The following is a 12,264-nucleotide window of genomic DNA, read 5'->3' as shown; positions in this document are numbered from 1 at the left end:
AAAGGTTACTCATTGTATTCAAACCCTGCCTCCTAGCCTTGCTTAGCTTGTTTCTGCTCATTTGTAAAATGAAGTGGTTTGATGGTATGATGATCTTAAGTTCTTTTCTAACAGTAAAATGCTTGTATATGGGCAACAGTAGGTAAGAAACCTATAACTTCGTTAGTCCCATTAATCTAATATTAACTATTTGTATTTTAACAGACTTTTGTGCCTCATAAGCTGTCTCCAGAGGCAATTACAGAAGAGGGATTTATTGTTTTTATTTTTATTTCCTTTTTTATGTTTTTATTGAGTTTAGAAGAGAGAGAGGAATGGAGAGGGAGAGAGAGAAACATCAATGATGACATCATTGACCTGCTGCCTCCTGCACACCCCTCTGACCTGGAATTGAAGTGGCGACCTGGGCACATGGGACCAAGCTCAACAAATGAGCCACACTGGCTGTGCCAGAAGCGGGATTTTACAAGTAGGCTGCCCAGTGCTATTATTATTGGGATGCGTCTCCCAGGACTCATTTGGTGACTACTTTGAAGGGCAAGTTTGGGTGAATGTTGGGTGAGAAACACTCCATCGCTGATCGCCCTGACCCTCTACAGGCCCACTTCGGGGCCACATCCACCCTGGGCTGAGGCTGTTTGAAGAATTCTCCCATTGCACATGTGATGACTGTAACTCACTGCTTATATCACACAGTTTTTGCCGTTTGTGTTGTGCTCTTGTTCTTGGATTGAAAGTGAGTGCAGTGTGGAGTGCTAATTAATTTCCTCTATGTTTAATGAGGTTGCAATCTTGTCTCTTAAAACAACCAAAAAATGTATAGAACTAGCAGCGTGTAGTCCCATAAGGCACCTAGTGCTGTATGTTAAAGACTAGAGTCCTGGTGCATGACATTCGTGCACTTGGGGGGTGGGGGCGTCAGCCCTGCCTGTGCCCTTTTGCAGTCCTGGAGCCCTCGGGGGATGTCTGACTGCTGGCTTAGGCCCGCTCCCCACCATCAGCCGTCAGCTGGTTTCTGGCTAAGCAGCACTCCTGCTGTGGGAGTGCATTGATCACCAGCGAGCAGCTCCTGCGTTGTGCGTCTGCCCCCTGGTGGTCAGTGTGCATCATAGCGACCGGTCGTTCTGTCATTAGGTTGATTTGCATATTACCCTTTTATTATAGGACTAGAGGCCCGGTGCACAAAAATTTGTGCACTCGGGGGGGAGGGGGGTGTCCCTCAGTCCGGCCTGTGCCCTCTCGCAGTCTGGGACCCCTCGGGAGATAATGACCTGCTGGCTTAGGCCTGCTCCCGGGTGGCAGAGGGCAGGCCCAATCCCTAGGTGCAGCCCCTGGTCGGGATCGGAGCAGGGCCAATTGGGGAGTTGGGGTGCCGCCCCCTGTCATGCACAGAGCAGGGCAGATCAGGAGGTTGCGATGCCACCCTCAGTCACACTCAGGGTAGGGCTGATTGGGGGGTTGGGGCACCGCCCCGTCACACTCAAGGCAGGGTCAATAGGGAAGTTGCGGAACCACCCCCTGTCATGCATAGAGCAGGGCCGATCAGGGGGTTGGGGCGCTGCCCCCTGTCATGCACAGAGCAGGGCCCATCAGGGGGGTTGGGGCTCTGTACCCTGTCACACACAGAGCAGGGCCAATCAGGGGGTTGAGGAGCTCCCCCCCGTCACTCACAGAGCAGGGCCCATCAGGGGGGTTGGGGCTCCATACCCTGTCACACACAGAACGGGGCCGATCAGGGGGTTGAGGACCTCCCCCCTGTCACACAGAGCACGGCCGATCAGGGGGTTGAGGAGCTCCCCCCTGTCACTCACAGAGTAGGGCCGATAGGGGAGTTGGGGCACCGCCCCCTGTCACACACAGCAGGGTGGATCAGGGGGTTGGGGCACCGCCCTCTATCACCCACAGAGCAGGGCCGATCAGGGGGTTGGGGCGCCGCACCCTGTCAGACACAGAGCTGCAGGGCGATCAGGGGGTTGGGGAGCTCCCCCCTATCAGGCACAGAGCAGGGCTGATCAGGGGGTTGCGGCGCCTTCCCTTGTCACGAACAGAGCAGGGCGGATAGGGAGGTTGTGGCCCCACCCCCTGTCACACACAGAGCCACAGGCCGATCAGGGGGTTTGGTCGCTGCCCCCTGTCCCGCTGATCCTGGCGCTGGGAGGCCTCGCGGCTCCGCTGATCCCGGTGCTGGGAGGCATATTACCCTTTTACTATATAGTATAGAGGCCTGGTGCACGGGTGGGGGCCGGCTGGTTTGCCCTGAAGGGTGTCCTGGATCAGGGTGAGGGTCCCCACTGGGGTGCCTGGCCTGCCTGGATGAGGGGATGATGGCTGTTTGCAGCTGGTCACACACCCTTCAGGGTGGGGGTCCCCAGTGGGGTGCCTGGCCAGCTGGGTGAGGGGTTGAGGGCTGGTTTCAGGCTGGTGGGTGACTGAAGCTCCCAACCTGTCCTTTTTTCCTTTTTTTTTATTTTATTATTCTGGGCCAGCTTTAGCTCTGAGGCTCGGCTCCAGCTATGAGACCTCTGCTGCTGAAAACAGGTTTCTGGCCTTTGTTTACCTTCTGTATTTGAAACAATGTTGCGGTCTGGCTGGCTGAAGCCTGGCTGACTGAAAACAGGTTTCTGGGGTTTTGTTTAGTTTCTATATGTGTTACAGTGTTTCGTAGAGAGCAGCTGAGAGGCCGGCAAGGCAGGCGGGAACCTGGCTTTCTCCGTCACTGGAGCAAGCAAGCCTCCCTGTTCGTGTCAGCTGCCTGGCTGCTGGCCGCCATCTTGGCTGGCAGCTATTTTGCATATCTCACTGGTTAGCCAATGGGAAGGGTAGCGGCCATATGGCTAATTACCATGTTTCTCTTTTATTAGATAGGATGGTGCTAATGAAGTGCCAAGTGTGTATTCCTTTTACCCAGCAGCTGTCCTTTTCAGAGTTTGTCTGAAGGCGATGACAGCACATGTGGAAGTGTGCCCTCATCACAGTGTTTAAAGGAATGAGAAATTCTAACCCAACCTGAATGTCAGTAGGGAGTTCAGAGGATTGGTTTGGTCCTAGCTTCAGTAGGACATCACAGTCACTGACAATGGGTGCGAGAGATCTATATTTATTGATTTGGGAAGATTTCCATGGCATATTGAGTGAAAGCTATATATCCTATATAATAAAAGCATAGTATGCAAATTGTCCCCTCAGGCGGGAGTTCGACCAGGGGGTGGGGCCGGCCGGGGAAGGGAGAGAGGCCCCGGTGGCGGCAGGCGGCATGAAAAGGGAAGGAGTACCCAGCTGGCAGGTGCTAGGGACCCCACCAGAGCATGCATTTTGTGCACTGGGCCTCTAGTGTGTATATATAACAGTATATATGAAATGGACCTCTTCATGTAAAATTCCTGTGCACAGTGTACATGCACAGATGTCTCAAGGGATGGTCATCAGCATATTAGCAGGCTTATCGTTGGGCAGTGGGGTTTAGAGTGACCTTACGTTGGATTCATACCCACTCTGACTGTCCCTCTGTCCCCTCGGTTAGCCGTGCTGTTTTGTTTGTTTTTCCAAGTGGCGCTTTTACAAAGAAAGGAGCCGGCGTTTAGTGAGCACCTATTACAGTCAGGCCTCTTTTCTTGAGTGTCTCTTCTCGAACAATTCAGTTCGCATCTAAGTTGTTTGCAGGAAATATGTCTTGGTGTTCCAACCAAACTTCGGTTTTCCACCTGACAACCCTTTCATGCTGATACCTCATCGTGACAAAAGGGGTGTCTCAGGCAACAAATAGAGGAGGAATGCTAATGTTGCTAAGGGTGTGAAAGAAACAGTGGTCACAGTTGAAGAGGTAGGAAAACTGTTGTTGATTTGGATAAAGGAAAGCAGTGAGCCAGTGACAGCATTCCAGAGGCAGTGATATCTGAACAAGCAAAGACGCTGCATGCTGACCTGAAAGGCACCCTGGAATGAAGGCGGTGGTTTGAAATATTTTAGAAAAGTGTGTATTTATAGATTCAACAGTACATTAGACATGTACTATATATAAAAAGGTTAAAACAGAATCATCTGCTGGTCTAGAATGGATTAATTCAATTCACATTATTTCTAATGGGAAGACATGATTTGGTTTTCGAGCAAATTGCTCTGGAGCAGCATTCCAAGTGGATTAAGTTCGAGATCTGAGGTTCCACTGGATATTGCAGGCAATTTGTTAAAAACTCTTAGCCCTCCTGTGTATTCCCTAAGGTCAATGTGTTATTGTTCCTATTGGACTGACAAAGCATTTTAAGCTCAGCTGGCCAGCAGGGGTGGTAGCCGGGATCCCACCCCAGATCTTTATTTATAAAGCCCTTGCACCTGTTCCTATACTCAGCCTCAGAGCACCAGAGAGGCTTGGAGCTGAGGCTGGCTGGGGGTTATCTAGTCCTGGCAGAGAAGTACTGTGACTTGCTCAAGGTCTTAAGCTAGCTAGGGGAGGAACAAGACTGTTCATGTGGGCTCTGTGACTATGCTTCTGCTGTACTGCACATGGCCTTGACTTAGGCGGCTTTGGTTAGTTCTCAGCTTGGTCACTATCTGAACTTGACTTGAGTAAGTCTCTCTCTTTGGTCTTTATTTTCCTCATTTGCAAAGAGGATAATACAGTCTGCATCTCAGATTATTGTGAGATTACTCAGATTCACCCAAAAGTGTCTTAAAAACAATAAAGTACAATACGAGTGTGAAATACTGATTTTAGTCTTGTCAATGTAAGAAATGTTCAAACCTGTAGAGGTTTTTATTATCTTATTCGAGCCAAAACTGATGATATTTGCTGGGGAGCAAGATCTCAAGTGCTCTGGAGAGTAACAGTTTTTTTTATTTTATGCATTTGGAATTAAGGAAGGATTATATGGAGGTGGGAGAAAGCAAGGCGGAGATTGGATTACAGGTACTATTCCAGTTAACAAGATAATGTGCTCTTGAGGGTGGTTACACTTATTTCAAAGGTGTGGTAACCTAGATTAGCGGTTCTCACCCTGTGGGTCGCGACCCCTTCGGGGGTCAAACGACCCTTTCACGGGGGTCGCCTAAGACTATCAGAAAACACATATATAATGACATATTGTTTCTGTGATTAATCACTATGCTTTAATTATGTTCAATTTGTAACAATGAAATTGCGGGTCACCACAACATGAGGAACTGTATTAAAGGGTCGCGGCATTAGGAAGGTTGAGAACCACTGACCTAGATGTACAGAAACAAGGGACAGGGCTTTCTTGACAAAAAATAAGTCTTTACTAAAGAAATTCCATGCCTGAGTGTGACTCCCCAGGGCTTATATTGCCATCATTTTTATGATGGCTAATGGATCTTTCCATAACTGGCTCAATGGTCTAATACATGATGTTGAAGTACAAGGGCATATTTGTGAAGTGAGTTATTTGCACATTTTGAAGTGAACATGCAGCCTACAACCTAGGTTAAGTATAAGAAAGTAAAACATACTAAAATTTGAGATGCCTACTAAAATAGAGACAGACTCAGGGAGCAGGCTAACAGATGGGAGGGGGCGGTGTTTAAAGGGCTGGAGTGGTAGTGGAGGGTTGAGCAAGAAGGAAAAAAAACGGGCAGGACATGTCACCCCCAAAATTAGAAAAGAAAGGTGAAGCTAGTCTCCTGGAGGTGCCCGGTTAGTTTGGCCAGCAGGTGGCACACGCAACAACACTGTCAGTGAGATGGTCATAATTCATTGTGAATTGATTAGTTTTAAATGACGGGTTTGTAATTGTTCCAAAAATTGCACCAAGGCAAAGCAGAGCTCAGCCTGATGCGTATGTGTTGTTTCGGCGTTAGCAGTACTGCCCTCACTAGGCGTTCATTGGACAGTAGCGCAACCCCAAGAAAAGGATGGTTGGCATCGTATATAGGGTGCGCCGCTGGCAGTGCTGGCCAATACCTGGTTGGGTTGTGGTGACTAATTTGCAAGTCCCGGCCTCGCTGCGCGTTAGTGCACTTAAGTTGACTGCAGCTCCCAAAGCAAACTACCAACTCCTAGTTTTCTGAGGCTTTTGAGAGAGCAAAGAGGCCCGCTCGGTTTTACCCAGGAGGCCACGCGCCAGCCACGAGACAATTTGCATATGCGCTCCTCGCTGGGGCGGGGCCAGGGGGCGGGGCTGCGTCTTATTCTCCCATTCTGGGCTCACGGGACTTGTAGCCAGGCTGTAGGAGCTTTTTATTTCGTTTTTCGCCTCCGACCGTTTTCTTTTGAAACTAAACGGCTCTATTTGTACAAGAGCAGCCCTCTTGATGACCAGTGTAATCTTGCCAGTCGGCTCGCGCTGTCTGGGCCCTGGGACAGCGCTTGAGCCAGAAATGTGGGGGCGCCCTGGGAGCTGCTGGGCGAGAGCCCTGGGGCTGAGGCCGGCTGCTCACGGGGTCTCGGTGTTTCCCATTCATTGCAGGTGGCTCTTCTGGGCATGGACATCCTATCCGCGCTAGTCACCCGGCTGCAGGATCGGTTCAAGGCTCAGATTGGCACAGGTGAGCTGTGGGCAAGTGTGGGGCGGGTCCCCAGATTCTCCTCCCTCTGGCCTCCAGTCTCTTCAGTCTCCCCAAATCCTGCAGTTAGCCGTGCCCAACCTCCCCGCCAGCGCCCCTGCTCCCCTCCTACCCTTCAACCATCTCCTTTAGCCTCAGCTTCTTGCTGGGGCTGCGCCACTGCCCTCCCTGACCTCCCGAGATCCCCATCCCTCCCAGACCCGGCTTTCCATTTGTGTGCTTCCAGCATTTGTGTTTGAGCCCGAAGTATTACTGCTAATTTTTTTATTTCTGTGCAAATTAGCTGTCCTAATTTAGCGCTGGCTGGCCCTGCTGGGCCCTGACCCCCTCTGAGAGCAGTCTTCCCGCTAAGCCAGTGGTTCTCAACCTTCCTAATGCCGCGACCCTTTAATACAGTTCCTCATGTTGTGGTGACCCCCAACCATAAAATTATTTTCATTGCTACTTCATAACTGTAATTTTGCTACTGTTATGAATCGTAATGTAAATATCTGATGTGCAGGATGTATTTTCATTGTTACAAATTGAACATAATTAAAGCATAGTGATTAATCACAAAAACAATATGTCATTATATATGTGTTTTCCGATGGTCGTTGAAAACACAACGACCTGTGAAAGGGTCCTTGGACCCCCAAAGGGGTCGCAACCCACAGGTTGAGAACCCCTGCTCTAAGCCGTCCTGCAGACGCCAGCAGTCCTGCGCTTCCAGGCGATGGGACTGCTGTTACCTCTCGCTTTGTTACATCCTTACAAGCGTGTATTAAATCATCACTCTCTTACTTTGAAGGGAAAACATTATGTCAGTAAAATGAAATGAAAATAACCACAGGTTTTATAGGTCCAGAGATAATTTCATCTCTAAATTCCTGACCTCTGCGAGTTTATGACAACATGAGCACCAAGCAGATCTGTGTGTGTGAGCATTTCTCACAGACGTCTCTGTGTCAGTTGGTCTACATATACCTGGTATCTGTTATTTTAACTTTCTGGTTAGTGTGCTCCTGTGGATAAGGTTGAGCTCTTTTCCCATTCAAATAAAACCCCCTTACTTTAAGAAATTCAACATTTTAATAGGGTTTCACTTTCCTCCTAAATTAACTGAATTGGTCAGGAATATCTTTTGTATAAGAAAGGTTCATATTCATAGACTCTTAGAAGAATCTGACCTCTGGGATGCCTGTGCGTTTGGAGCACTGGCCAGTGGCCCGCCCCTGGGTGCCTGGAGGAGGGGGGGAGAACAGATGCGCTCCACGTAGGGGCGGGATAAGCACGCATGTGTCTTATGTAAAACAGAGAGAAAGGGTAGGTTGAGCCATAAGTGTCTGCACCTACCCCCACGGAAATGTGCTGGAGCCTGTCTCTCTTACCTGAATTTCCTTTTGTATTGACTCTTTCCTGCTAAGGTCTCCATTGACATCTTTTAAAAATATTTGACCAGCGTGAAGATGTTGGGAGGTGGCTGGAGGAATGTGTGAGTCAGAAGACACATATACCCATGCAAAAAGGATTCTGCTGATTCTTAGAGTAGTTCCCTGGACTTTAAGGAGAACAGTGCTGTGGGGATTGGTGGTTTTATTTGTTTTTATTTTTTAAAATATATTTTATTGATTTTTTACAGAGGGAAAGAGAGAGGAGGGAGAGGAATAGAGAGTTAGAAACATCGATGAGAGAGAAACATCGATCAGCTGCCTCCTGCACCCCCCCCACTGGGGATATGCCTGCAACCAAGGTACATGCCCTTGACCGGAATCGAACCTGGGACCTTTCAGTCCGCAGGCCGACGCTCTATCTACTGAGCCAAACCAGCTACGGCATTGGGGGGAGGGGGCAGGGATTGGTGGTTTTAGATGAGGGACCTCATTTCCGCTAGGATTTGTCTTCCCAGTTAATGGAAATATCAACAGTTGGTGACACCTCCCCACCCCAACAGGTGTTCATTTGATCACTTTGCATTTTGATTTTCAGTGCTGCCAAGTTTAATAGACAGACTGGGAGATGCTAAAGACTCCGTGAGGGAGCAGGACCAGGCTCTGCTGCTAAAGATCATGGATCAAGCTGCTAATCCCCAGGTAGGGCATTCGGTGGCCCGCGGCAGGCATGCGGGTGCTCCCCTAACATCGGTGGGTTAGTCCATACAGAAAGACGATTTATTTTAATCTGATGTATTGCAGATGGAAATTTTCATAGCTCCCTCCCACACCCCCATATTTAAATAAATAATAAATAGCAAAGGGTGTATTTTGAATAAATTAGTGGACTTAACATGGGTTTTGAGTGCTTGGTTTAATCCATAAACTTGAGCTCATTTATGTAACTGATTCTGTATTTCTTTGAAAGGAGCAGTTATGATGTCTGGGTGTCAGGAGGCCTGGCTGGTCTGTCTGCTAGGGAGCTGGGGCCGCTGGCACCCAGACACAGCCCTGCCTTCCAGGGCCCAGCTGTGCATTGCTGGGGAAGGGGCATGTCATTGGAAGAATCCTTCTAGGGAAGGTGAAAACTGTACTGGCTTTCAGAGATGAGCAGATGGTGGGCCCTGGGTGGGTGGAGACGGCTGGTCCAGGCGGGAGAGCAGTGTGGGTGTGATCTTTGAAGTCACCCAACCTTTTGCGACCTCCCTTTCCTCACCCGTGAAATGGGGGCAGCTATACCTCCTGCTGGGGTCGTTGGGAGAATGAAATACAATTATATGAAGAAATGTGTTTGGAGGAAATTCAACTTGATACACAAATAGTCACCATTTTCAGTGTGCTCGGCTGAAGAGGACGAAATGGGGGGTAGCGGCTGGGACTGGCCCCTGTGGAGAGTCCCTCTTCTCCTGGCCCCGAGTTAAACAAAAGGCTGCGGGAGTCTCCTCCTCTCTTTTCACCTGTCCGTTGCCTCCGCAGTACGTGTGGGACCGGATGCTGGGCGGCTTCAAGCACAAGAACTTCCGGACTCGGGAAGGCATGTGTGTCTGCCTTGTCGCCACACTCAATGCGTAAGTCTGGGCGGGGCCTGAGGATCTTCTTGTCTGAGCTTTTTCATTTTTAACTTTTTATTTTGAAATAACTATTGATTTCAGGAAGTTGTAGAGAAATGTATTGGGAGAGTCGTGCAAACCGCCTCTCCCTCCTTCCCTCAATGTTATCATGTTGCCTGTGCAATGACAACACAGGAAATTAATACTGATACAGCCCACGGAGCTTATTCACATTCCTCCAGTCACACACATGTGAGTGCAGCTCTGCACAGTTCTGTCACGTGTGTAGTTCCATGTCAAGGTACAAAGCTGTGCGTCACCCCAGGCTCCTTCACACGGCCCCTTTGCAGTTAGTCCCTAACCTCTGGCAGCCACTAGTCCATTCTCCACCTCGATGGCTTTATTCCAAGAATGTTAGGTAGATGGAATCATACAAAGTGTAACCCTTTGAGATTGGCTTTTTTCATTCCACTTGAGGTTGCATATATGTTGCTTAAACAATGGTTCATTTCTTTTTATTGCCGAGTAGAATTCCATGCATAGACATATCAGGATTTGTTTAACCATTCAGCTGTTGAAGGACATTTGAATCACTCCCAGTTTTTTGCTGTTACAAATAAAGCTGCTATGAACACTTGTACAAGTTTGTTTCAGCATCAGCTTTCATGTCTCTTGGGTCAGTGCTCAAGAGTGCAATGGCTGTGCACTGGTAAGTTTATTTTTAGTTTTTTTAAAATAACTTTCTCCCCTTTGTATGACTGATGTCCCCAATGGGTGCACCACTTCCCAGAAGGACTACAATACCAGGTGGATGCGAGGTGTGGATGGAGCGAGCTCCTAGGCCATTTCTCTCCTCCAAAAATCCACTTGATATGCTGTCCTTGGATGGAGGCTGTATCCGGTGTTAAACTGATAAGACTAAGTGATCATTTTTAGTTTTAAAAGAAACTGCCAAACTATTTTCCCGAGTTGTCTATACCATTTTACATTCCCACCAGCAATGTGTGAATGAATCAATTTCATCACATCCCTGCTAGCATTGAATGTTATCACTATTTTAATTTTAGCCATTTTGATATGTGTGTGGTGATATCTCATGGTGTGAATTTGTATTTCCTTATGTGACTGTTGATGTGATTATTTTTCATGTGCTTATTTGTAGGAAAGGCTTTTTTAAAATTGAAATTACAAATCATCTTTTCTGATTGTGTTACAAAAAATTTAAATAAAGAAGAAAATGATGATTACCCATAATTCTAGCACCTTCAGATAATCACTGTTAACTGTGGTGCATTTTACTCCAGTCTCTAAAGTTACATTATTTTTATAAGCAAAATTGGGATGATAACATTTCTATCACCATGTAAATTCCCCCTCCTAAGGTGTTAGCCTTTTTAGTGCCATTAAATTTGGCCATATGTATAGGAAACTTTAAAAAAAAAATGTTTCTAGCCTTTGATTGTAGTAGTTTCACTTTTTTTTCCCCAAATATATTTCTTTATTGATTTCAGAGAGGAAGGGAGAAGGAGAGAGAGATAGAAACATCAATGATGAGAGAGAATCATTGATTGGCTGCCTCCTACACACCCCCTATTGGGAATGAGCCCACAACCCAGGCATGTGCCCTTGGCCGGAATCGAACCTAGGACCCTTCAGTCCACAGGCTGACGCTCTATCCACTGAGCCAAGCCGGATAGGGCTGATCGTAGTAGTTTCACTTCTAAGAGTTTATCCTAAGGAAGCAGCCAGCTTGCCAGAGAGTTGTGTTCACAAAGGCTATCTGTGCCAGTGCTTACGATGCGGGCCCTTGTGAACACATGCTCGCCACAAGCAGGGTCAGTCGGAATCCTCTGCAGCCACGTCAGTCTCGTTCAGCTCTTACTACCTGAATACTAGTGCGCGCATCGAGCTGTGCACAGTTTAGTTGAGTGTGCCAAGCTGGGCAGAGTAGGAGCCATTACATGAAAAAACAGTAATGCAGAGACAGCCATGTGGGAGGTGAGCTGGCTGGAAGGGCTGAGGCTTGGCTTGGCCCAGCGTGGGGCCAGGTGGAGAGAGCCCGAGTGCCAGGGCGAAGACACGCCCGGGAGAGGCACTCACGGTTCCGAACTCAGTGCCCAGGGGCCGCCACAGCACCTTTGTTTTGGACCCAGGTGGGAAAGGGATGGGGAAGATGGGAAGACGAGAGCCCGGTGCGAGGGGTGATAGGCCCTGGGCCCGGAGGGGAGGGTGAGTGTGGGCAGAGTAGCTTCTGTTTCTTCTTTCTCACTGATGATAAAACACTCCTTTTGTTTTCAGCTCCGGAGCACATACTTTGACACTAAACAAGATTGTGCCACATATATGTAATTTACTTGGAGATCCAAACAGTCAGGTGAGTGTGTTTCCCTGAGAATGGTCATTGGTTTAGACAGCTAACGTGCTTGTTGGTGTTCTATGTATACCTGATGGTGGGTGGGACTATTCATCTTTATAGAACTCTGATTACTGTTTAAGATCATGAGCCCATTAGTGTTTATAAGATATCATTGGTAAATGTGGCGGCCACTCTGCCCTCTTTCCATGGGGCTGAGACTTCAAGAGCCTGTAAAGTGATGTCCTCCAGACCAGCCTCCAGGATCCCATCACTCTGGCCACCATCTCTGCAGCTGAAAGAAGGTGGGCCTCGGGGAGGATGCCCAACACTGATTGGAGGCGAACACTGTGGGTGGGGATTGACCGGAAGTTGTGAGGGGACTGCTCTAGGCCTGGAAACGTTCATGGTTTGCTTTGGGTAGCCGCCATGC

General features: G+C 48.4%; 1 protein-coding gene and 2 non-coding genes across 23 annotated transcripts in view; 1 reads left to right on the top strand and 2 right to left on the bottom strand.

Annotated features, from left to right (window-relative positions):
- The window catches only part of CLASP1 (cytoplasmic linker associated protein 1), a 279,926-nt gene that overhangs the window by 90,120 nt on the left and 177,542 nt on the right, over positions 1–12,264 (top strand). For all 21 annotated transcript variants that reach the window (XM_059704721.1, XM_059704724.1, XM_059704725.1 and 18 more), the window contains exons 3-6: positions 6,420–6,498; positions 8,485–8,588; positions 9,405–9,496; positions 11,777–11,852. In XM_059704721.1, coding sequence (XP_059560704.1) covers positions 6,420–6,498; positions 8,485–8,588; positions 9,405–9,496; positions 11,777–11,852 — 351 coding nt within the window. The remainder of the gene's footprint in view (positions 1–6,419; positions 6,499–8,484; positions 8,589–9,404; positions 9,497–11,776; positions 11,853–12,264) is intronic.
- On the bottom strand, positions 5,745–5,870 carry LOC132238980 (U4atac minor spliceosomal RNA). The gene has a single exon (XR_009453942.1). It is a non-coding gene; the product is annotated as a U4atac minor spliceosomal RNA (small nuclear RNA).
- Positions 10,248–10,430, bottom strand: LOC132239019 (U2 spliceosomal RNA). The gene has a single exon (XR_009453959.1). It is a non-coding gene; the product is annotated as a U2 spliceosomal RNA (small nuclear RNA).

Source organism: Myotis daubentonii, chromosome 7, assembly GCF_963259705.1.
Source record: "Myotis daubentonii chromosome 7, mMyoDau2.1, whole genome shotgun sequence".
NCBI classification, from domain to species: Eukaryota; Metazoa; Chordata; class Mammalia; order Chiroptera; family Vespertilionidae; genus Myotis; species Myotis daubentonii.
This window is presented reverse-complemented; position numbering and strand designations above follow the sequence as displayed.